General features: G+C 57.6%; 1 protein-coding gene across 1 annotated transcript in view; it reads right to left on the minus strand.

The window, feature by feature from the left end:
• NAV1 (neuron navigator 1) overlaps nucleotides 1–23,457 on the minus strand; it is a 74,402-nt gene that overhangs the window by 46,657 nt on the left and 4,288 nt on the right. The window contains exons 2-4 of the mRNA XM_050985207.1: nucleotides 13,816–14,418; nucleotides 13,349–13,449; nucleotides 10,752–11,468 (exon numbers count right to left, since the gene is read on the minus strand). Coding sequence (XP_050841164.1) covers nucleotides 10,752–11,468; nucleotides 13,349–13,449; nucleotides 13,816–14,393 — 1,396 coding nt within the window. The 5' untranslated portion in view covers nucleotides 14,394–14,418. The remainder of the gene's footprint in view (nucleotides 1–10,751; nucleotides 11,469–13,348; nucleotides 13,450–13,815; nucleotides 14,419–23,457) is intronic.

A 23,457-nucleotide genomic window follows, 5' to 3' on the forward strand; every position in this document is an offset into this window, starting at 1 on the left:
AGATGATCCAGCCTGTCAGGAGAGAGGATCTCGGTCTGGTGGTGAATCAGCCCCCAAACAGCTGCTGTACCCAGCCTGGAGTGTTGAAGGACACCAGCTTTGGCCTTACAGCAATCCCTGCTACTGGGGAGAAAGGTGAGGGACCATGCAAGAAAGGGCCCCTCACTGCCCCATCCCAGCCATACCCATGGCACTGCTAGCACAGAGCTGAGGAGCAAGAGGCCTGGAGTAGGTCCTGGGCACTGCTCCTCCCCACAGGGTCAGGATACAGCCAGCTTTTGATGCATTCAACCACCAACAGTAAGAGACAGGAGGTCCAGACAGTGATAAATCCAGCCTCACACAACCCTGGGTGAGACACCAAAATGGAATTTACCAAAGGACCTTAAACTGATGATCTGTGAGCTCTAGGCAATGTACAGCCCGAGGCAGAGAAGACTCAGGCCTGCTCAGAGTGAGGCAAATGCTGTTACTTCCCTTTGGCCAGCAATCACACAGTTCTCTAGGCCAGGATAGATTTAAACCCCACTGAGCCTATGTACACATTATCTGGGAGAGAAACCACCACTACCAGGAGCAAACAAGTGCCAGCTGGCACCTCTGCCCCCAGGTCCTCTCTTCATTGCCCACCCTGACGTGCATTGCACAGCCTGTCCGGGGTGACTCCAATTCCCTGGAGGGGTTTTGTTACATTTTTTAATGAATCTGGGGTCCAGGAGAGGCAGGAGTGCAGGGCAGCCACCTTTCATCATGCCCAGTGGATAGGGCAACCCCAGAGAAAAGCCCCCGGGCTGTGCACATTGACTCCCCACAGCTGTCTCCCTCCAGCAGCCCTGCCTTGATCCAGCAGGACAGAAAGCACCATGCCAAGCACCAACAGAGCCAGACTCAATTTCCTCCCACCCTTTAGTCTGCAGAAACCTCAAGCCCTGCACAGTTCAGCTGCAGTGCGAGTCCAGCTCCTCAGGATTCAGCACATGCTCTTCTGGGCTCATGGCAGCAGAAGTTTGCAGGACATCATCTGTCCTTCCTCCCTGCTGAGATGGGAGGAAGCTGAACTTCATTATTTCCCTTGCTTCTGCACTGCCTGTTGGGAGTTTGGAGCCATCTTCTCATCACTCCCTTGATGCACTGAAGGTCTGGAGGCTAAATGCAAGGTGGCTGTGAAAGGCCACAGCTGGGTGGCAGGGGGTCCTGCGCCAATGGTGGCCTCAGCATGCTTGGCTCCACATCGGTCCTGCCCCAGCCAGGGCTGGACAGTCCCAGGTTCCAGCCAGAATCTGTCAAATGCCTTTCCTCCTGCTTTTAAGATGAGGGGACCTTTGTTGTCTCCCTTCCCACAAAGCAGTGCTCCCACTTTGGAGCTTGCCAAAACAACCCTGCCTTACCTGATTTCACCACTGCCAGGTTAGCCCATGACTCTGTACCCACCCTGGCAATGCTGCCTCAGGCCTCTGAACCACCAAAGCTGAGAGAAACCTCAGGATGTGGGAGCAAGCATCCACGGGGCTGAACACGTGTCCCCTGAGGCACCACACCGGGAAACAGCTGGGGAGGGACGTGCTGGCCCCATCGAATGGCCCACAGCACATTTCCTGCCAGCCCCAGCTCACCTCGGGGACCTCCAGCATCACAATGATCAATGTGAATTAGCCGCTATCTGTTCTTCCACTTGTTTGCATCAGCATAGAAATTTAACACCAGGCCAGAGATAAAGTGAACTGGAAATACCCTGGCAGGCCTAACACTTCCAGCCTGAGGGGTTCATTCAGCTCATGAGTTTCATCATCACAGGTTCCAGCCCGAAGAGCAGGTTCCTGCACTCCCCATTCACATCCCTCCCTGCCAGTGCCTGCATCTCACATGCTGGGCTATGAAAGGGCTGCTCTCTGTGAGGTGGGTTTTACAGAGCCCAAACTGCTCCTCACCACACTCCCTGCAAAAGCTGATGATGTCCTGACAAGAAAACCCTGCCATTACTAACCAGCTGAATCTCCAGGCCAGAAAAAACATCAGGGTAAACCCCTTTTAGTATCAAACCAGGTTGGCACAGGACCAAGACAGGCCCCAAGCTGACATGTGGGAAGCTGAGATGATGACGCTGTGCATGGGCGACGAACGTGTGATTTGGAGAAGTGTCTCCTCAGTGAGTTATTCTCAGTGCACAGCAGTGCTGAAGCTCACACACTATAAATAGCCAGCAACAGAGTTGTACCTGTGCCACAGCTCAGAACATGCTTCAAGCCAGCCCGTGGAATTGGGAATGCCAGGCTGGGGCAGAGCCAGTGCCAGGGACGCCTGAGGCCCACGACAAAGCAGAGGTGTAAGCTGCAGGCAGTCTGGGCTCCCAACAGAACCAGTATGGGCTAGGTTTGGCCACGACTGGGTGCTCTTGAAAAAGCTTATCTGGTAACAGGGTCTCACTGCCAGCTTTGTCACTCTTGATGACACAACCCTACATAAGATGAACAGAGGTGGGCTATGCAGCTTCTCCAGACACCAAGCATGCAGGCTGGCAGCCAGCAGGGCTGGCATGAGAAATAAATGTGGTTCTACATTTCTCCAATGCTAAAGGTATGATGCTACCCATCAGCCATGCTGCAGTTAGGGGGAACAGTTTTATACTGAATGGAGACTAGAGATGGACTAGAGATTAGGAAGAAATTCTTCCCTGTGAGGTGGTGAGACCCTGGCACAGGTTGCCCAGAGAAGCAACTAGGGCTGCCCCATCCCTGGAAATGTTCAAGGTCACATTCGATGGGACTTAGAGCAACCTGGGCTAGTGGAAGGTGCCCTGGCCCGTGGCAGGGATTGGTGCAAGATAATCTCTAATGGTTTAACCCAAACCATTCTATAGTTCTGTAATTTCCCCTCCAGCTCACACAGCACAGGCTGCAGCACCCACAGCACAGCTCTGCCCGTTTTTCTGGGCTACATGAAAACAACCAGAACCTCCAGAAGCTTCAACAAGGACCTCATGCCATCCTTCCAGCTCACCAAGCAGGAGAGGTTGTGATCCCACACCCAAAGCCAGCCTAGTGGCTGGTGAGCCAACGAGCTGGCACAGCGCCCAGCCCTCCCGCTGCATCACCTGTGGCTGTGAGTCAGGCTCACAACCTGCCGGGGGAACCGCCGGCTTTGCGAGTGCAGCTCAAACCTTCAATTTCAGTTCCCCATTAAAAGGCACCTCCTGGGTCCCTCCTAGCCAGCTCATCATCCCCTCCCTACCCACTGGGCAAGATCCAGCCTGAGGGGAAGGCAGAGCAGCCCTACCTTTACATCTTCAGAAACTAATTTCTGATTTGCCATAAAATCTTTCTGTAATTTCACGGGGATGCTTGAGGCCAGACCCTCACAGATACAGAGGAGGACTGCAAAGTGCCCACCTCTGGATGAACAGGACAGCTAAGAAGAGAGACAAGAAGGCTGACACAACACCAGTGCAATGTGGAGCGATTAAGAATCACTGATACCTATGCCAGGTGGAAAATCTTGTGCTCCCAACGCGCTGGCATGCTCACATGTTCACAGAAGTGGAGGCACATGTCCAGCTGCAGGACACATCTGCATTTCACTGGGCAGCACGGGAGCACGTGTGTGGTGCCCAAGGTCTGCTCAGGTCTCCCCTCCAGGAAGCTCACATGCCATGCTGTGCCAGGGCCACAAGGCTCTGGAGCCACCTCTCTGATCCCTGGCTGCTCCCAGGAGCAAGGAAAATGTCCTGCCACAACGTGCTGAGCTTCTGCTCAGCTTCCCTCTGTGGATTCCAGCAGGTCCTTCAGTGGGAGATGAATCTCAGTCCTCCTCCTGAAGTAATAAAAAATACATTATGCCCTCAATTGAACAAGACAAATACCAGCACAAGGAATGAGAGAAATGCTGGCACGAAACAAAATGTGGAAGAACTGGATTAGAGGAAGGACCAGCAAATCAGTGGGCACTGGGCACCTCAGTGTCACACCCACCCTGACACAAGCACATCTCCATTTGCACAGCTTCTAATCTCAGCTCTGCAATGCAGCATCCCCTGACTTCCCAGCTTCACGGCTGCAGCATCCCTGCCTTCCCAGCTCCCCTCCTGCTCAGCTCCCTGCTCCGAGCTGCAATGCAGCAGCCTGGGCAAGCCCTGCTCTCCCTTTTGCCCCTCCACGAGGCAACACTGAGCCTCCCAGCCGAGCTGTGAGCCTCACACATCCTCTACCCTCCCAAGCTCACTGCTTTCCAGCCAGAGAACTGGCAACCCCTTCCCTGGCTCCCCCGGGAGAGCTGCTTCACGTGTCTGGCAGAGGACGTGACTTTGCAGGGTGGGGGATATGGCAGAACGGCACCATTATCTGATCCCCTGTGTCCCCACAGCTCTGCAGGAGACACAGCCAAGGTGTGAAGCCTGGAAAGGACAAGGACTCAGATACCACAGAGGGATACGGCCATCCCCACTCCACCCAGGGAGTTGTTCCAGGCTCAGCAGCTTCACCATTTCCACCAGTACCAGGAACACTGCACACACACAGCCCAGGACACCACTGTCACCGGTACCGGGAACACCACACATATGGCCTGGGACACTGCTGTCACAGGTACCAGCAACACCACACACCTAGAGCTCACTGCACAGCTGTCACTGAAACAGTCCAGGACACCACTGTCACAGGTACCAGGAACACCACACACACATGGGCCCAGGACACTGTGGTCACCAGTACTAGAAACACCACATAAGCCCATTGTGTGTAGGATGCTGATTGTATGTGCAGGGCACCAAAAGCCACAAGCACAGTGCAACAAAAGACACTCTGGACCAGACAAGTGACTGATTCATAGGATGTGCCAGTGGGTCCACCTGACAGCACACAGCCAGGCAATCTTGATCCCAAGACTGCAGCCCCACAGCAAACTGCCTGGTCACACCCACAGCTGAGCCAGGGAAGCCAGGAGGCACATGCTGGCCATGGCAAACAGGCTGGCACTGGCATCACTCACAGGTTACACACCCCAGAGGGTGCAGGCTCTGATTCTGTGCTGAGCTAGAACAAATCCTCCCCCACGCAATGGCACAAGCATCAGCCAAGGGCTGTCCTCAGACGCTGAAGTGAGAGCAGGCAGGGGGGTCTGCAGGTAGAAGGGACATTGTTATCTGGCACCATGGGAAGCTGCACAGAAAGACAAAGACCTAAATGGACATTGATGGTGGGGGAACTAGTGACAAGGGAGTGCTGTTGGCACAGAGATACATGTCACAGCATGAGAAGCCAAACACAAAAAGTTGGGAACAGGAGCATGTGGAAGATGCTCTCTAGAAGGACCCAGAACTGCCAATGATTCTCCAAGTGCTACCCACATGGAAGCATGCTGCTCATGAGGCACCAGGACCAGGCAGGAGCCATGGGTGGGCTGGGTCCATCCCAGCAGCACTCACAGTCACACCCCTGGGACTGTAAAGCCTTGAGGAGGCATCACCCAGGTCCCACTGTGGTCACATCCCATCAGCAGGGATGGGTTCCAAATGGCACTCCCAGAATTTCCATAATTTTCTATTCATTTACATATTTTCTTTTTAGACATGTTTTATTTGGGGGCGAGATATAGGCAGTCACTGTGAAAGCCCCATTTGATCAAGGATTTGCAGGCTCTTTAGGGAGAACTTTGTTTCAGAAGTGCATCCACAAATATGTTTGTTTTCAAGTGTTTGCTCTGCTACCTTTCCATAGGAAATTTTGAAAGACAAATCTTGATTTATTTTTTTCTCAGCCCCTTTTCCACACTGCCATAATCACTGGGAACAGAGCACATCTCAAACAGCTTCAGCAGAAGCTCTGGGACGGCCTTTGGATCCCATTTCTAGATCTTCTCCCCAGTCACTGCAGCTATCTCAGATGGAGAAAGTAGACATCTACTACTTGCTGTCAGCTCCTGAGAGCAGGCTGGAAGTACAACTGTGTACTGCTCCCCTTTCTCCTCACTATTACCCCAAAGGCAGGAATCCAGCTCTGTGGGCAAAGGGAAATAAATCCCCATCCCAATGACCTCGTCACACAGATGCTGTCACACAGGGACCTTAAGAGAGGAGTATCATTAGTGGTATCAGGACAGCCACAGCACTTTACGAGGCAATAATCCGCTCTCATCACTGTGAAGAGCTACTTGGTCTCTGACCTCCTCATGGTCTCCTGCCAGGGAATCTGGCTACTGCTGCCCAGTGCTGCCACGGGCATGTTAGTGCTTAATTAAACCAGTAGGAACAACATGGGGCAGAGGGAGGAATGCCATGGGGCAGAAGTGCTTCTTTGATCCCACCCCGTGTGTTTCCCAGCAAGGATGGCAAACAAAAAGGAGTAACTTGGCTCTCATCTCCACCAGGGTCAGGAATGTCCTTGCATGGGACATGTCAGATGCCAGTCCTTTCTGCACTGTGGTTCACTTTTTAAACCAGAGTCAGATGCAACGTGCAGCTCCTGCCTCTCACATAACCCATCTGCCCATTCCAGCCCTTGGCTCTCCTCCCACCACTGAGGGGTTGCTGGCACCCACTGCCCACCCAGCGCCAGCCTGAGCACAGCGGGCTCTGCCCTGCCTGCATGTTGGTACCACAAGGCTACTGACTCCCCATGGCTACGTACTGCCCAGCAAGGACATCCCTGCTGGGCCGCCTGGGAAGGGTAGCATGGCCCACTCCAGGGCTGCAGGACTGAGATGGGTTATAGCTGCAACTGAAGAGCTTGGCAGGGCTGCAGACTCCTGCAGAGAGCATTTCGGGGAACACCATCTCCACTGGGACCTCATGTGTGTCCACCTGGGTTCTGGCCCACACAACAATGACCACTTATTTGTTGATGCGAATTAGCAGCCGCTTAAGAGGCACCACATCCAGCAAGAGATGGATGAGGAAATGGCTGCAGAAAGCAGCTGCAGGATCTCGGAGGTGCCCTGGGGAGCTCTAGGTAAGTGCAACCATCACAGTGAGCACCTTAGGCACAGCCTGTACAAAAAAGCTCCTGCACCTGATCAGCCCTGTCCATCACACATGGACATGAGCTGGGTGAGCTCTGCACAGCCAGCTCTTCCACCACACTGGCCATGTGCCCTCCATTCCCTTCATCCTGCGGCTGGGCACTGGTGTAATTAGCAGCCCCAGCTGCCAGGCAGTTTTGATGAGAAGCCTCAGTCTTTGGTTGATGTGAAACGTATAATTTGGATGATGGAAATAGCCTCTACAAAGCACATATGGCTGCTGCATGTCCATGACCTCTCCTGGCTTGTGCAGGCTGCTCTTTAAACATGGTTCAGCTACAAAGGCTTCAGTGGCATCAAACAGATGAGGCAGCAGCAGTGACCGAATAAGAGGTAACATTTGGCCATGACTGAATAAACTGTATTTTTGGCTGAAAGGCTTGGGAATGCTTCTGGCAGGAGAAGTGTGAGGTAGAGATGAGAATTCAGGTGTGGCACCTGAAGACACACAAGGTCTCTGGAAGCCACTGTGGCTGGCAGCACCAGGAGCTCAGAAGCTGCACAGGCTTCTCAACACAGGTCAGCAGTTCAAGGACAACTATATCTGCAGAGGCTGGAAGTCCCCGCAATTTCCTCACTCCTCCCAGCACAAACCAAGCTTGTGGCTCTTTCCATGCCACTCTGGATAGGGTGTCCTTCAGCAGACATTGCCAAACAGCTCAGGCTGATGTTTCGTTTGCCAAAGGGACTGATGAAAACAGCAAAGACCTTCCTTCCCTCCCTCCTAAGCATCTCCTGTAGCAACCAGGGGAAAGTCCCCTTCCTCACCAACCCTAGCAGGGTGTGAAGCTCACTCTCCTGAATCCAGGTCTCCTGGGATTCCATTCCTTCTGGTTCCATCTCCACCATGGGAACCACTTTTCCTGGGGAAGTCAGGTTGTGGAAGGTACCATCACCATTGGGGAAGACTTCATCTGCCTGGATCGCAAGCAAAGGGGTCTGGAGGCTCAGCGTGTGTCCACACAACCTCAAGTTGTGGTTGTGCCAGCACCACTGTCACACAGCTCCCTCCTCTACACATCCCGGGCTCCTGGTGGCATCCCCACCACACAGGCTGTCATGAATATGCCAGGTCATGGCTGGCTTGGCTAAGTAGGTGTGATTCAACACCACAACTCCCACGAATGTGGAAAGTACAACCCCATGGAAGGGGAGTTTCAGCAGGGTGAAGCTCCTGCTCTGTCCACTCCAGACGCTCTCCCCATCCAACTTTGAACACAGCCCTCGATCCCCCCTGCAGGAAGCCTGCCTGTCCATATGTGTTGGAAAATTATTGACAATACACAGAGGACAGATCTGGCAGAGTTTGGGCCTCACGGACCAGCTGACCAAGACTTCAGATGCTAAGTGCAGTCCAAAAGGATGTACAACACCTCCCAAGGTCAAAGTCAGCCCTGACTGATGCAGGTGGAGGTTTGGCAACACCCCAGAAACCAAATCAGTTGCTGGGGGCACTTCCACAATGATGATCTTCCTCAGAGTGTGCACAAGATCCTTCTTGGATCTCGTACTCCAGAGTACCACCAAATGGGAGTCACTCCCACATGGGCCAGTCCCTCAAGGATTTCTCTTGGGGATGCTGAGGAAACTCCCACCTAAGAGCAGAGCATCATGGGGGGACACTGAGATTCCCCCAGGCATCCCAACATCCATGAGTGGCAGTCTGTTAGTCCCATAAGTGACAAATCCTCCTGCAATCCTGCCCTGCTCCCATGGCATCTGGTGCTACCGCAGCATTAGGCCTGAGGATGGATGTCTGTAAACCCAGCTGTGGGACCACCAGGGCAGCCTGAGCCCCCACAGCCAGGCTGACCTCCAGCTGCCCATCCCCACAGTCTGCCTGCCCAGGCCTCGAGCTCACTCTGTGGCTTCCCTTTGAGAGCCCTGGGATGCCCCAGCATCAGGGCAGACCCTGCCAAGGAGGGCACTGCTGCTGCCCCCGCAGCTGGGCCCGACTGGGGACCAAGGGCCCCAGTCGGACCCAATGGTCTGGGAGGCTCCATGCCTGTGTGCCAGCACACAATAGTGCATGCTGTGCCAGAGCCCTGCTGGAGCTGGGGCTGTGACACCCAGAAGGTTCCTGAAGCAGCCAGGGGTACTCAGGGAAGTGGACTCCAGGTGGAGTCGCTTCCCGGGTGCCGGGCTCCAGCACACACTCCAGCTTACTCCACATCTCCAAACCACCTCCCTCAGGCCCCAGCCACAGCAAATCTCTCCCCTTTCTCTTCATCACACAGCAAGGACAAGGCATCTCAAGCCAGCTCAAGCACCAGAGAAGCTCCTGGCCCCCTAAAAAGAGGTCCAGGTAGGGAACTTGAAGGGATTGGACACACCAGTCCTGCCTGTACTGCTGTTCCCCCATCACCAACAAACACCAGGGCTTTACAGCCTGCCAGCATGAGCACCGCAATGGCTGTGCACGGCTCCCTTGCCACCTTCTCATGCCAGTTTGCCAGACCAAACACAGCTCTTCAGAGCCACAAGCCCCCACAGTCACTGCCCAGCCAAGACCCCAGGCACTGCTGGGGGATGCCAGGAAGACAGGGTGTCAGCAGGAAACAGAGGGCTGCCGAGGCAGCCACAATTCCTAGAGATCAGCATGCAGCACAAGAGAATGGCAAGGGCTGGGCTCACCTGCACGGAGACCCAACGCTGGGGCCCGTGATGGGGCACTGGGTTCTGAAGTCTGGGGGACTGAGCCAGTGCTCATTGCTCTCATGGAAACCCACTCTGCACACAATGCACACAGCAAGCTCGGGGATCAAACCCACAGGGATAGCAAAGCAGGTTTCAGGCAGCCACAGCCTGAAATCAGCTCATGCAAACCCTGCAGCAGCATCCTTGGAGACCCTCCTCTGCCAGAGACCCAGACCTCAGCGGAGCTCAGGATCTGCCCAAAATGTAGTAGCAGCATGAACCCCTCACACGGCACCTCCACCAGCAGCTTCCCAAGGTCACCCCCAGATCGAGCCACGCTGATGGGTGGGGAGCAGCTGTGGCACCCGGCTGTGCAGCCTCCATCGTGTTTGGTGGTTGTTGAGACAAGGGATGGCCGACAAGACACGTGGGGGAGGACAAGCTCCATCACCACCTGCCACTGCTCCTTGTGAGGAGGAACTGCCTCTCCTCCAAGGCAAGAGGCAGCTGACAGTACCTTTCCTCAAGCATGCCTTGGAGATGCACTGAGGGCTGGAGCCCCTCTGTTCTGGAGCCAGGCTGGGAGACGTGGGGGTGCTCAGCCTGGAGAAAGCCCTGGAGAGACCTTAAAGCCTCTTTCAGTGCCCAAAGGGGCTCCAAGAGAGCTGGAGCAGGACTTTAGGACAAGGGGGAATGGCTTTCCACTGACAGAGGGCAGGGGCAAATGGGATACTGAAATTCTCCCTGTAAGGGTGGGAAGACTCTGACACAGGTTGCCCAAAGAAGCTGTGGCTGCCACATCCCCGGCAGTGGCCGGGGCCAGGTTGGATAGGGCTGGGAACAACCAGGGCTAGTGGAAGGTGTCCTTGCCCATGGCAGGGAATGGAACAGGATGAGCTTTGATGTCTCTTCCAACCCAAACCATTCTGTGATTCTAAGTGACTGGGGACACCGAGGCTGTTGACTCCTTTCCCCTCAGCCTCCCTTCACTTCAAGACACTGAGGTCGCCACCAGCGGGTCCTCACGGAGTGTCAGGAGCCCAGATGCCACCTCTGGCCATTCCCATCTCGACGTCGAGCCCGGCGATCGCGCCGGCCCCACTCACCCAGCATTTGGCTGAAGAGCAGCTGCTCCAGGTCGCCCAGCACCGTCACCACCAGCTCGGGGTCCACCTTCAGGTACGGCTTCTCCTCGGTGCCCGCCGCCACCGCCGGCCCCTTGCCGCCCAGCAACTCGTCGTCGCACTTGCCGCCGCCGCCCGCCTCGGGGGCCTTGCTGAGGGGCTTCACCTCGGCGTAGGGCCCGCGGGGGATGCGGCTCGGCTTCCCGGCGGGCGGCGGCTTCGCCGGGCCGGCGGGGCGCGGCGACAGCAGCGAGTGCTCGGAGCGGGACAGGCTCCGCGACATGGCGGGCGCGTCCCGCCCGCGGGGACCGCCGCGCCCGCCGCCCCCCGCCGCCGCCGCCCCCGGCGCTGCCGCTTTGGCCATGTCGTCGCTCCAGCGAGGCTCATAGAGCTGCCGCTTCTTCTCAGCGTCGGTGAGGAAGGCGAGGTTGGTGAGCGACTTCTGCTTGCGCAGGTTGGAGCCGGCCGGCAGCCGCCCCTCCGCGCTGCTCGCCTTGAAGACGCGCAGCTCCGCGCCCCGCGGCCCCGCGGGCGCCGCCGCCGCCGCCTTCGCCCGCTTCGGCATCACGGTGCTGCCGTCGGGGCCCCGCCGAAAACCGCGCTCCTCCTCGCCCAGCTCCACGTCGGGAAGGCTCTTGAGGTTGCTCCCCAGCATCCCCGCGCTGCAACCATTTAATCCGCCAGGCGCTGCTGCTGTTGCTGCGGCACCGAGGACACACCGGGCGAGACAGAGGGAGAGGCGCCGTCAGCGCCCGTCCCACCGGCCGGGGCGGAGCGGGGAGGGGATGGCGCGGGCGGGGAGTTGGGGTGGGGGAGAGGGGGGGGTGAGCGGCACGGCCCCACCTAGCGGCTCCGCCGCCGGCAGGACACTGCGAACCAGCGGAATGTCAGGGGCGAACAAAAAGGGCCCGCCCTCCACTGGTGCGGGCAGGGGGCGGGGCGCGGAGCGCGCGCCCGCGGGGGGCAGGGAGGGGAGGGGGCGCGCGCGGCGGGGCGGGGCCGGGCGGGGGCGCGCGCGGCGGGGCTCGGGGTGGAGGGAGCGAGCGGAATCCGGGAGCGCGCTTGGTGCGGCATGAGGGGCGAGCGCGGAGCCGGGAGCACGGGGCCAGCCATGGCCCCCGCGACCACAGCCCCTCGCAGGCAGGGACGTGCTGCGGGCTGGGTGGGAGGTGGATGAAGCCAGCGCGGGGGCCCCACGCCCCAGCGCCCTGCGCTGAAGCACCCCGTCCCGCCCGCCATGGACCCCCACACCCACCAAGACACTGCGCACCCATTCCCAGGGGGGCCAAAACATCCCCGTTTCTCCCCAGATTGTGCAACAAAATCCCAGGGTGGCATCAGGAATCCCGGGAGGGACGCTGTGGCCCTCAAACCCAGCAGGGCCTCTCCACTGATCCTAGGGAATTAAAGGCGGGGGGGGGGGGGGCGGGCAGGAGGGGAGTGGGATCTGGTTATCATCATTTTTCATTAATTACCCGTCCCTTGGGAGGGGTGAATTAAGTCTATTTGGTGACCTCACGCGGGCTGCCATGGCAACCGCCGGGAAATATTGCATTAGACCCCATCACTGCTGCCGAGATAAGGACGGGAGCAGCGGGGGTGGTGCGAGCCCCCCAGCCCACCCCCGGGCTGGTGATCCCGGGTTCAGTCCGTAGTGGTGCTGAAGAGTCCCAAAATAACTCCAGCTGGGTGGGATGCCCCAAAAAAGGTTGCCCCAAAAAAGGATGATTTGCGCTAAGAGGTGCTGCTGGGTCAGGATGGGTGCACACGCTGCATCCCAAAGCCACTCGGGGTTCGGGGGAGGGTTGTTGGCTGGGTGTCGGGGGCAAATCTGCGGGTGTTGTGTCGTTTTGGGGCTGCTGAGTTGATTCTTGGGCTCTCCCAATGTCCCCTGCTCCCTCTGTCTGGGCCCAGCGGAGCCGTGGGGAGGTGCCGTGGGCAGGGGAAGCTGGAGCAGGCACGGAGGGAGGGAAAGGAGCCGGCCCCTTCCCCGGTGTCGAACCCGCTCGGCTTTGTCCCAAAAGCTCCCCAAGGAGCAGGGCAGCTGCGCTGAGCGCATGCCAGACCCGCTCGCTCCCTCCTGCTTCCTCCTGGAACACTCTCCCACTTGCCACTGGCTTCAGCACTTTCCAAATCGGGGCTCAGCGCTGATTATTCTCTCACTGAGGTGCTGGGACCTCAGATCAAAGTCGGGCTCTGCCAGGAGCCACCGTAGATCTGACCGACTTCTGTCCCTTCAAATCATCCGGAGAAGCTCCCGGCTCTCTTTTCCCCCTTCTCTGCACATCTCTGGAGCATCCCGCCATCCTCCGCTGCCGCTGCCCTGGCAACCGCCGCCCCAGCATCCTCCCTGGACCCGCCTCCCCAGAATCTCCCCCTAAAACAAGCGCCTGAGGGGACTGGGGTGGCCTTAGCATTGCAGCGAGGAGCTTGTATTCAGCCCTCGAGAACGGGGTTCCCCCATGCCCCACTGTCCTCCAACCCTGGCTCCCATTCCAGCACAAGCCTCTGTCCCCTGGCCCTGTCACAGCAGCCCCCTGCAGGACACCCCCACTGCTGACCAACCCCTCTGGACTCACTCAGGCCTCTGGGCTTGGGGTCAGGGTCAGATCCCTTCTCAGGACCGGAGCACTCATCACCTGGGGACATGGCCCTCTCATGCTCCCGATCCTCCTGCAGCCTGCAGTCAAAGGAGGTAAGGGTGGGTGATCAAGGGCAACTGGCTGGGGACCCCCAGGAGATGAGAATGTGGAGCCATAGGCTCTGCCATGGTCTGGGAACACTGATCTCATGGCAAGGGGTCCCAAGGCACCCTATGACCCATTGAGTCCATCCCCTGCATGAAGCTCCCATGGGTGACTTAGAAGCCCCAGCACCCCAAATCTAGTGGGAACCTTCCTTTTGGTACAGAGCCCCCTGACCCAACCCCACCATTTCCCATGGCCACCCCTGCTGGGCCTGCCTGCCTCCTCCTGTCCCCATGCCCCCCACAGCCCCATGTCCCAAGGCACCCCCATCCCATTCCCCCCCATCCCCAGGGACTCACCGGTACTGGAAGGGTGCCACAGTGGCAGTGATGGGGTGGCTGTGTGGGGGCCCTGAGGAGAAAGTGATGGCCCCTGACCCAAAAACAGGGCCCCTCCCCTGTGAGCCACCCTGAGACTCATCCTCTGTCCCTGCTGTGGCTGTTCCCCTGCCCTTCCCAGGGGACCCTCCCAGCTGCCCCCCACCCCTGCCCTGTGCTAGGGGAGCTTTGCACAACTCAGTGAGCTCCCCCACCCTGCCTGCCCCTCTCCTCCCACTGCCCGCTGCCTCTGGCCATTTCCCAGGGGACACCAGGGGTCTTGATGGGACTTTCTGCCCACCCTGAGCGGGGACACTGGGGCTTCCCTCCCTGCCCTCATGGCCAGCAGCTTTGCCAGTGACTTTGGGCTTGAGAGTCTTGGGACCAGGGCCTGGCACCTTCCCTGGCTGAGGGGACGGAGCCCTGTGGAGGACAGGGGACCCCGGAGTGCTCAGGGTGGCTGTGGAGTACAGTTTGCCATGGGCTATGGCACGGGGCACTGGGATGGCAGACTGGTAGTGGCTGCGTCCAGGGGAGTTGACATTGGCTGTCCCCTTCATCCTGGTGAGGCAAGTGCTGGCAAGGCTGTGGAGGAAGAGGAGGATTCGTTACAGCCCAGCTCAGAGAGAGCACCCACAGCCCCTTAGCTGCACCAGACCCCAGTCTTTGTTCCCACTGGCCATGGGTGCTCAATGTCCCCATCCTGGGAGAAGGCCACTGCACCCCACACCCAGAGTGAGGACACACACGATGTCCCCTGACAGGGATCCACAGGACCAGGGCCTATGTGACATTCTCCCTCTAGAGAGCCTGTGCAGTCCCACCCCTGTGTCCCCAGGTCCCTACAGCAGGTCCCTGCAGCAAGGACATTTGGGCACAGACCCTCACCAGTTGGGGCTGCACCACAGGCAGGTTGGAGCCCTCTTGGCCACTCAAAACTTTTTCTTGGTCCCCAAAACCACCTCCTGATCAACTACCTCCCAGACACCTGAGGCCATCTCCTGGCTACCTAAAACCATCTCCTCATCTAAGACCAACTCCTTGTCACCTGAAACAATCTCCTGTCACCCAAGAGCACCTTCTAGTGGCAGGAGGACCAGCTGTGTGACCCCATCTACTCATGTTTGAGTCCCACCCCCACACTGGAGTGTCCTCCTCATCCCCAATGTCCCCCCACATGGTGCCACCTGCCACATCTCTCCATGCTCCTGCTCTCATTTTGCTTGCCCCATGGTGACTTTCATGTCATTCCTCAGACAGTGCCCTGTGTCCTCACCCTCCTTGCCTTGGTGTTTTTCTCCATGTCATAAGGGTGTGGTCTCATGCCACCCAAAATACCCACAAGCAGGGTGGTCCTTGCCACCACCAGTGACAGGGATGTCAGCACAGTCCCAGTGAGGGGAGAAGCTCACTCCTCGTGCCCACAGGATTTGGGCAGGCAGAGCAGACCTCAGCAAGGAAACCAGCCATGGAACAAAGCTCCATCTCACCTGCAGCTCTTCAGGAAAAAAATCTCAAAACTCAAAGAAAAAGGTTTTCTCCAGAGGAAGAAATGATCTCTAGAAAGATGTGGAGCTGTGGTCGCACAGGCACCAGGTGCCACAAATCTCCCAGGACACACATTCCACAGGTTGCTCCAGCATGGTTGCACTCAGCCTCCTTGAAGAGAAACCTCTGAGGAAAAGAAGCTTTTTGGGGTCCCAGAGCATTCTGTGGGAACCATCAGCTCCAGACTGGCCACCCATGGTAAGGGTTCCTCTACCCGGTGCTGGCTTAGTGTTGAATGGGTGCAGTGAGTGCATTGGAGGGTGTGCTGGAGCCCACTGAGGCTGTTCCTGGTGGGCTGGGGAAGGCAGCCTTCCAGGTACCACTCCCCACACACACCTCCTCTTTCAAACCACCCGGCCAAGACAGAGCTTCTCCAAAGCTGGAGAGAAGCTGGGGGTGCAGGGAGATGGCTCCTTCACCCCGATGGGAACAGCAGCCCAGCCTCAGCCCTGCATCCACTGCATTCCTTAGCAGAGGGTATTACATGAACAGAGTCCAAAAATGTCCCAAACTGTCCTGTTTTGCCTCTTCCCCATCCTGTGGTGCCCTAAGCCCTGCTCCTCCCAGGCTTTTGGGGGTCTGCAAGGACCAAACTATGCCCCACATTCTCCACACCCTGGGATGCCCATGCCCTGCCACAGGCAGCACTGAAATTCCCTTTTTCCAGACCCACATGAGCTGGATCATTTGATCATGGAGCCCTGGGTCACAGGGAGAAGGGCTGATGCAGCAGATGAGATCAAGGAATCGCAGCGCCAATTCCAGTGCCAGCTGGGAGCTACAGAGCTCTTTCCAAGGCAATTTTGATTAAGTGGCAGAGGAAACTGACACACACAGCTCTGGGCTTGCTCTCCCTGAAGCCTCTGTAACACTGGCATGTTTCAGAGGATGTCTCCCCACATCCTAGCTGAGCTGTCTCTGTCTCTGCTCACCATGGTCACGGCTGAGCCACGGCAGAGGTGGGGGAGGCAGTGCTGGCACAGGCACAGGGGGCTCTGGAACAGATCTGTCCTCGAGCGGGAGGTGGGATGGAGCACGGGGAGCTCCATCGATGTGTCCTCGAGCGGGAGGTGGGATGGAGCATGGATGCCCCTCCCATGTGGGCACACAGATCCAGCTCAGGAGGCAACCTCACAGGGGGTGGGGGCCTGTGCTGGCACCAGCCCGCACCCAAGGGTGCTGCAATGTGGCAGCAGGAGCCAAGCAGGGCTGTCTCTGTGCCAGTGGGATTTCCCAAACCTACAAAGCTCACTCCTGGGAGTGTGGAGGCCAGGGCTCAGCACCCAGCTGGATACCAGCTCATTTTGGGGGCCTAATGTTCCCAAAACAGCTGTGAATATTAGCAGAGAGCAGCTCCCATCTGTCCCCCTATCTGTGCCCCAAAACCCACACCTACAAACCCAATTCTACACTTTTTCCCCCTCTCTTTAAGGAAGTCCCTGCCCCAAGAGTGCTGCGCATGGGGATAGCAGTTCACAGCCTTGAGCTGCAAAACACCTTGTGCAAACAAAGTTGACCTTCACAGAACTACAGAACAGTTTGGGCTGGGAAGGACCTTACAGACCATCATCTCATTCCAACCCCATGCCAGGGCAGGGACACCTTCCACTATCCCAGGCTGTTCTAAGCCCTGTCCAGCCTTGGACATCCTTTGGCAAGAATAAGGGAACCTTCCTTCCCATAGGTGCAAGGAGGACCTGTGACTGGTTCAAAGTCACCTATTTCACCCCGAGGTCCCTCACACGAACACCTCCAGCTCCAGCAGCTGGCTCTGGTGGGTTTTCTCCTAATGCAGAGGGAGATCAGCTGCCCCTCACTCCGTAAAATCTGTCCCAAGCTCATCCTCAGCCAACTCAGAGGCAAAATCTTTATCTAGACTTATGCTGTGACTTTACCTTCCCCAGCACCCACTGAGCACCACCAGCATGCAGCATTTCTCCAGCCATGCCTGCTCCCTGGGCATGTGGCATCAGGGCTGTAACCAGGTTTTGTAGGTTTTTTTTCCACTCTGGATTTCTCTCTTGTGGACACAACCTCCATTTCTCCCCCTCTGAGCCCACCAGCGATGTCACAGCTGCAGCAGAAGCCAAAGCTGCCGCACTGGCCTCAAGAAAATCAATCTTTCTCTTGTGCTCACAGGGTTGAGGCTTCTCAGGAGATGCCAATGCCTGCTGGGAGCCAGGCTCAGAGCAGTCCTTTTCCCACCACACACACCTCAGGTTCCTCCAAGGATCCCACTGTGCCTGGTTCAGCACTACTGGCCCCTCCCCAGGCTTCACCCTCCTCTAGGGATGCCATGGGCTTCCTGGGGGATGGCGAGGGATCATGTGGATGTGGCCCCGCTCGCTCAGCCTGTGACACCAGCTGCACCCTTATGCTGGGGTCCCACACCTGGGGATGCCATCAAAGGGATAAACCAAAGCAGCTCCTGCCAAGTACCTATTGCCCTCAGCAGCTCCAGGAGAAGCCACTCCTTTGCCCAGAAGTCCCCTTCACATCCCGCATCAACCACCACAAACTAAAACCATTCCTGGGAAAGATTCAGTCCATCCTTGTTCCCAAAGAATTCTTCCCTTGCCTCCAGACTGATTTTACCCTATCCAGGACAGGGTGTCCCTGGCATGTGCCCCATGTGTGATGATGGCAGGGGAGCAGACAAGTGCCCATCGTGCTGTGTCACGCTGTGTCACCCTGTGTCATGCTGTGTCACCCGGCATCCTGCTGCCTCTGCCTGGCTAAAGCAGGTCATGGCTTGACCCAGATAGACTCAGCAGCTCCTTTGCAATTAGCTCAAAAGGGAAAAAACGTTCTCCTTCAGCCTAGGAACAGCTCTCAGGAACTGGCTGCTGCTCCCTCTCTGGGTAACATGAGCCCTGGGAACGTGCACCTGATTTAATTTGGGGACTTCCAGCTGCTGGGTGAGTTTTTGGCCCAATTGCTCCCCTGGGTACCAGCTTGGGATCACTGGGTCCTGTGGTAGTGGAAAGCAGCAGGTACCCATGATGTGTTTTGGCACAAAAGGATATTCTGGAGCAGCCACAGCAGTGCTGTGGGCAGCAGAGCCGTGCCTGGGCATCAGGGCAGAGCCTCCTGGGCAGCTGGAGGTGTTAGTCTCCCAGACAAGGAGAGGATACTCATTTTAGGTGCCTCCAGAGCTCAGGTCTGGAGGTGAACTTCAGTTTTTATCCCCAGAGGTGAGGTGGGATTTGATCCCTTCAGACAATGCCATACACAGAGTTTCGAGTGTTCACATTGAAGGAAAAGCCTTGGCTGAGCTGTGTCCTTCATCCCAGGAAAGACACAAGCCAGCACATCCCTGAAGGCATCTCCTTCATAGAGGCATCTGTTGTGCCCGGTGCTTGAACTACTTCCTCAGCCTCGTGTCCAAATCCATCTCACATGTGTGATTTTAGCAGCCAGAAATGAACAGGGACCTGGAGCCTGATCTCCTTTCATGTCCCCATTTCCATGACCTAGAGGGGTTACTGGAGCATTCCCAGCACTGAAGCAGATCTGCTTTGGAGCCATCCATCACCTGAGCCGAGCTGGGAACAGCCTCCAGCCCTGTGGGGGCTACAATGAGTGGCTGAAGCCCCTGGCTCCACCTTTGTGCCTTAGAGGGGTCCAGGCACAGGGCTCCCATGTTTCCAAGAGAACAGTGAATGGCTCTGCTAGCATTTTGCTCTTTATTTTGTAGCATTTTGGGGTGACTTTTATGAGTGAGATAAAATTTGTTTCTCTCCTATCACAGCTTAGATCCCTGTCAGGGATGACACGCTGTCCTGTGTCCCAGGATAAATGTGGCAGGAGTCTGAGCATGGACACTGGGTGACAGAAAATGTGTTCAACCCTTCAGCCTCTGCTGGCACCTTGCTGCTGTTCTGTGCCTGTTTCCCCACCCTGACACAGCCTCTGGAAGGGGTAAGAGAGCTGAAATCAGGCTGATAAATAGGAAAGAGGGAGGATGGATCCTTCCCTGGGTGTGCTGGGATGCAGAACAGCTCTGTAAATTTGGAATCATCCTTGAGACACCCTTGGGACTGGCAGCACAGGAACACCAGGGGCTGCAACACTGTGCCAGGTGTCCCCACAGAGATGCTCAGGGGCTGCAAAGCATCCTTCCTTTTTATGGGTGAAGATGAAGGGGGCAGCCTAGGGGTGAGACAGAAGGAGCTGAGCCCCTGCCAAGGGACAGGTCCTGGTGCTGTGAAACAGCTGCCCCCAAAGGCTGCTGCCTGCACCTTGCAGCCCTGTGCAGCATCCAACCTTGAGCTGCCATCAGGGATGGCCATGCTCCAGCACAGCCTTCTCCCTGGCACGCTCGGGAAGGGCAACAAAGAAAAGGCTCCTTGTGACACAAGGAACATAAAACTTTCCAAAGAGAAACAGAGGGAGCTGGGGCAGAAAGGGCCCTTCAGAGGAGAACAAGCTGCCGATTCAGGCACCAGGCCCAGCCCTCCAGCCCCCGTGCCCTGGGCAGGACCTGGCCTGCCCACCAGCCGGTGTCATTGTCTGGAACGCTGCCACCACCCTCATCGCTGGGACACCAGGCTGGGTCCTTCCCCAGGGAGGTGCCACTGCTCCCCTCTCCCATCCCTCCGGAGGGCAATGTCGGGCTGGGTGCAGGCAGGTGCTTCTCCTGGGTGCATGCAGTGGATGGGCAGGCAGGTGGAAGTGGAGGGCAGCCAGACCGAGCTCTGCCTGTTCTGGATGTCTGTTCCACCCAGTACGATGCTGGCAGCTCTGTGAGCTGCTGGGAGATGGGCAGGGGCAGGCACTGAAGGACAGAAATCAGCTGTTGTCCAAGCAGACATCATAGAGAAATCACAGAATTGTCAGGTTGGAAAAGCCCTCCAGATCAAGTCCAACTGCTAACACAGCACTGCCATACCCATCACTAAACCACATCCCCAAGTGCCACATCCACACGTTTTTGGAACACTTTCAGAGATGCCCAGCCCATAGCCACAGCACTAATCCCTGCCTAAGCCCCTCTGTAGCAATCCCATTAGCCACTTAACCCATTTCAATAAAACCGGCTCTAAGCAAAGTTGAGCTCTGGGCTGGACCTGCTGAAGCAGCCGCTGTCACCGACCCGCGGGTGCCCAGGAGACCGAGCTCTGCTCGGGCTGAGCTGTGCCCGGCACAAATCCTGGATGGCTGGGCTGGGGCTGGGACAGAGCCTGGGGGCTGCGCGGGGTCTTTTCAAGGGGCTGTGGGAGGATCTGGGGAGGGGGAACCACGGTGTGAAGAGCTGGGCAAGGGTCGTCAATGCCCAAGGCTTCTCCCGGCCACACGGTGCCCGGTTCTCCACGGCCCCTGGGTGTTCCCCCAGCCCGTGCCCACCCCAGCCCTGGCTCCTCCTGGGCCGGGGCCCGGGACAGGATATCCGGCGGGTGGGTATGGGGGGTGCCCGGCGGAAGCGGGGGGCAGCGGGGACGTCCCCGGGCCCCGGCGCTGCGGACGTTCAGGAACCGCCGGTGCTGGACAGCTCCGCTTGCGGCACCGCCCCCCGGTACCGCCCCCCCGTACCGCCTCCCGGGCCGGTGTCACCCCCCGTCCCGGCCGGTGTCACCTCCACCCGGTATCGCATCCCCAGCCGGTGTCACCTTTCCCTCTGCCGGGTACCACCCCCTGAGCAGATGTCACCCTTTCCCCCGAACCGATGTCACTCTCCTCGGTCCGGTACCGCCTCCCCCACCCGGCGCAGCCTCCACAGGACGAGCGTCACGTCCTCGAGCCCGTGTCCGTCCCCTCCCCAACCCGGTGCCCACCGGGCCGGCAGTGCTCGCACCGCCTATGGCCGGTGGTGCCACACGAGCCACTGGCGGTGGTGTCACTGTCCCCCTCGGGCCACAGCCGCCAGCCGCGGGCCGGCAGAAGGAGTCCCCAGGGACCAGCCCAGCGCCGGAGGGCCCCAGCCTCCCAGCCCCTCGGCTGCTTGTCTGTGACGGAGCCATCTGTCCGGTGCCTGGTGCCATCTGTCCCCAGCACCGTTGCCTGTTATGTCCCGGTGTCCCCAACACCCATAGAGAAAAGGGTTGGGCTGTCTCTCCATGGGGTAACACCTTACCAAACCCTCTCCAGGTGCTCCTGCAGTGAAGGGTCACTTGGGAAGGTCTCCCACTCTCCTGGGCCCCCTGCTCTTCCTGTGCTGTGTGGCAAGAACAGCCATAAAGGTTTGGTAGCCCTGCAGGTGCCTCCTCCAGCACAGGAGCCACCACTGGACACCACAGAGCCTGGGGTCCCTCCGGCATCCAGTACCACAGCCAAAATACAACGTCTCCTATTGCACATCCTGAGGGCTTTAAAACCTTCCCAACATCACTCCAAAACCTTCCAGAACCTCAATGCTGCCACGGGGCCAAGGACCTCCCAGTGGCGGATCAAGCCCTGGGCCAGGAGTCGTCCCACACCTCGGGTGACATTCAGCTGGACACTTGTCTGGGCCAAAACTCCACGGAACCAGTTGCATCATTTATTCAGCCCTGTGTTCCTGCAGCATCACACACCTGGCCTTTGCTCCTGAGAATTTTGAGCAAGACCAGATGTCACGGTGTCTGCGTTCGCTGACGCTGTGCGGAAATGGCCCCCCCTGGTCCTCGACCCATGAAACCTGGAAGGCCTTGATGGATTTTGCTTGGCTGCTGGGCTGGCGGGGAGAGGCAGCTGCACAGCAGGGCTGCAAAACACATTAACTCAGCAGATGCTGTCACCTTTGCAGGCATATGTGAGCGCTGAGTGGTCAGGATGGTCAAGGGGGCAGCTGGGCTTGTCACCCCCATCCTGGCACTGGCAATGCATCCCCAGCACCCCCAGTGCTCCCTGTTGAGACCCTCAATGGATGTCTGCTCCTTTCAGCACTCAGCTCTCTCAACATACAGCAGGCAGAGCGGAGTCATGGGGGTACCAAAAAAGCATTTTCCCCCCTAAAGCAGGTTAAGGATTTAAAAATGCCACTGGAACATGGGACAGTTACCTCTAGGGACACAGCAATAGGGTGTGCCAGCCAAGTGGGAGATTAAGCCCCAAGAGCAGAGACACAGAGCTGAGGATGTGCCATCATCACACACAAGCTTCAGAATGGGGTGGTTTTAAATGCTGAACCTACTTTGGGTGAAGAACTGAGTGAATGAAAGTCAACCCATGGATCTTATTCCAAACTGAACCCCTCAATCCCTGTCCCATTCCCATCACAGATCATTCCTATCATGAGCTAAACTGCCCTGTCTGGTCTTACCTGGCCAAGCAAGACAGGTCTCTCTTGATCCGTCCTGTAATAAACAAAGCCGCTCTTGCAGCCTGGACTCTTCTGTTGGGTTTGTCCCGAGAGCCCCACACACCCACTGGCACCAAAGGGGGTTTCCCTAGGATTACCAGGTATTTGCACTGGAAAGCAAAAGCCACAGGGAGCCCTTAATGGGATGAGTGGATTTTCCAGTAAGCTGTAAATCCACAGTGGCTGCTGGCAAACACCTCCCTGCTGGCTCCGGGGCCGGGGGGGTGGGGGGATGATGTGTGAGTTGCAACAGTCACCACTCCAGAGGGATTCACATCCCCAGGGTTTATCAGAACAACTCCAAGTGTGTTCATGATGCCAACATCCCAAGGGACTTGAGTACTGTCACTTAATAGATGTGGCTGGAAGAGGCTGGCAGGGGCTGGCAATGCCTGGCCCCAATACTCCTCACCAGCCCAGCACAGCTCAAGTTCCACGACCCTCTTACACCTAAAATTAAACCTTCTCCCTCCAAAGGATGCAGCCAACAAAGCCATCATGAGGCCACCTAAAGACTGCCTGAGTTTCCCAGAGGGGAGCCCAAGCGTCCCTCAAGTATCCCTTCAGTATCCCTCAATCATCCCCTTGGCATCCTGCCTCCCCATGAGAGGATGGCCGCACTCCTGCCTTCCCTCGCCCGTCGCACTTCCCTCGCCTGCACATCCCCGGGTACGGACGTCCAGGCAGGGAGCGAGGAAGAGTTGCCGAGCCCAGAGGGGCGACAAGAGAAGGCGGGGGAGCAGGGGTGGAGAAGAAGCCGTGACTTCGAGCCCTGCCCTGCCCTGCCCAGGGGGAGT

Source organism: Serinus canaria, chromosome 26, assembly GCF_022539315.1.
Source record: "Serinus canaria isolate serCan28SL12 chromosome 26, serCan2020, whole genome shotgun sequence".
Taxonomy (NCBI): Eukaryota; Metazoa; Chordata; class Aves; order Passeriformes; family Fringillidae; genus Serinus; species Serinus canaria.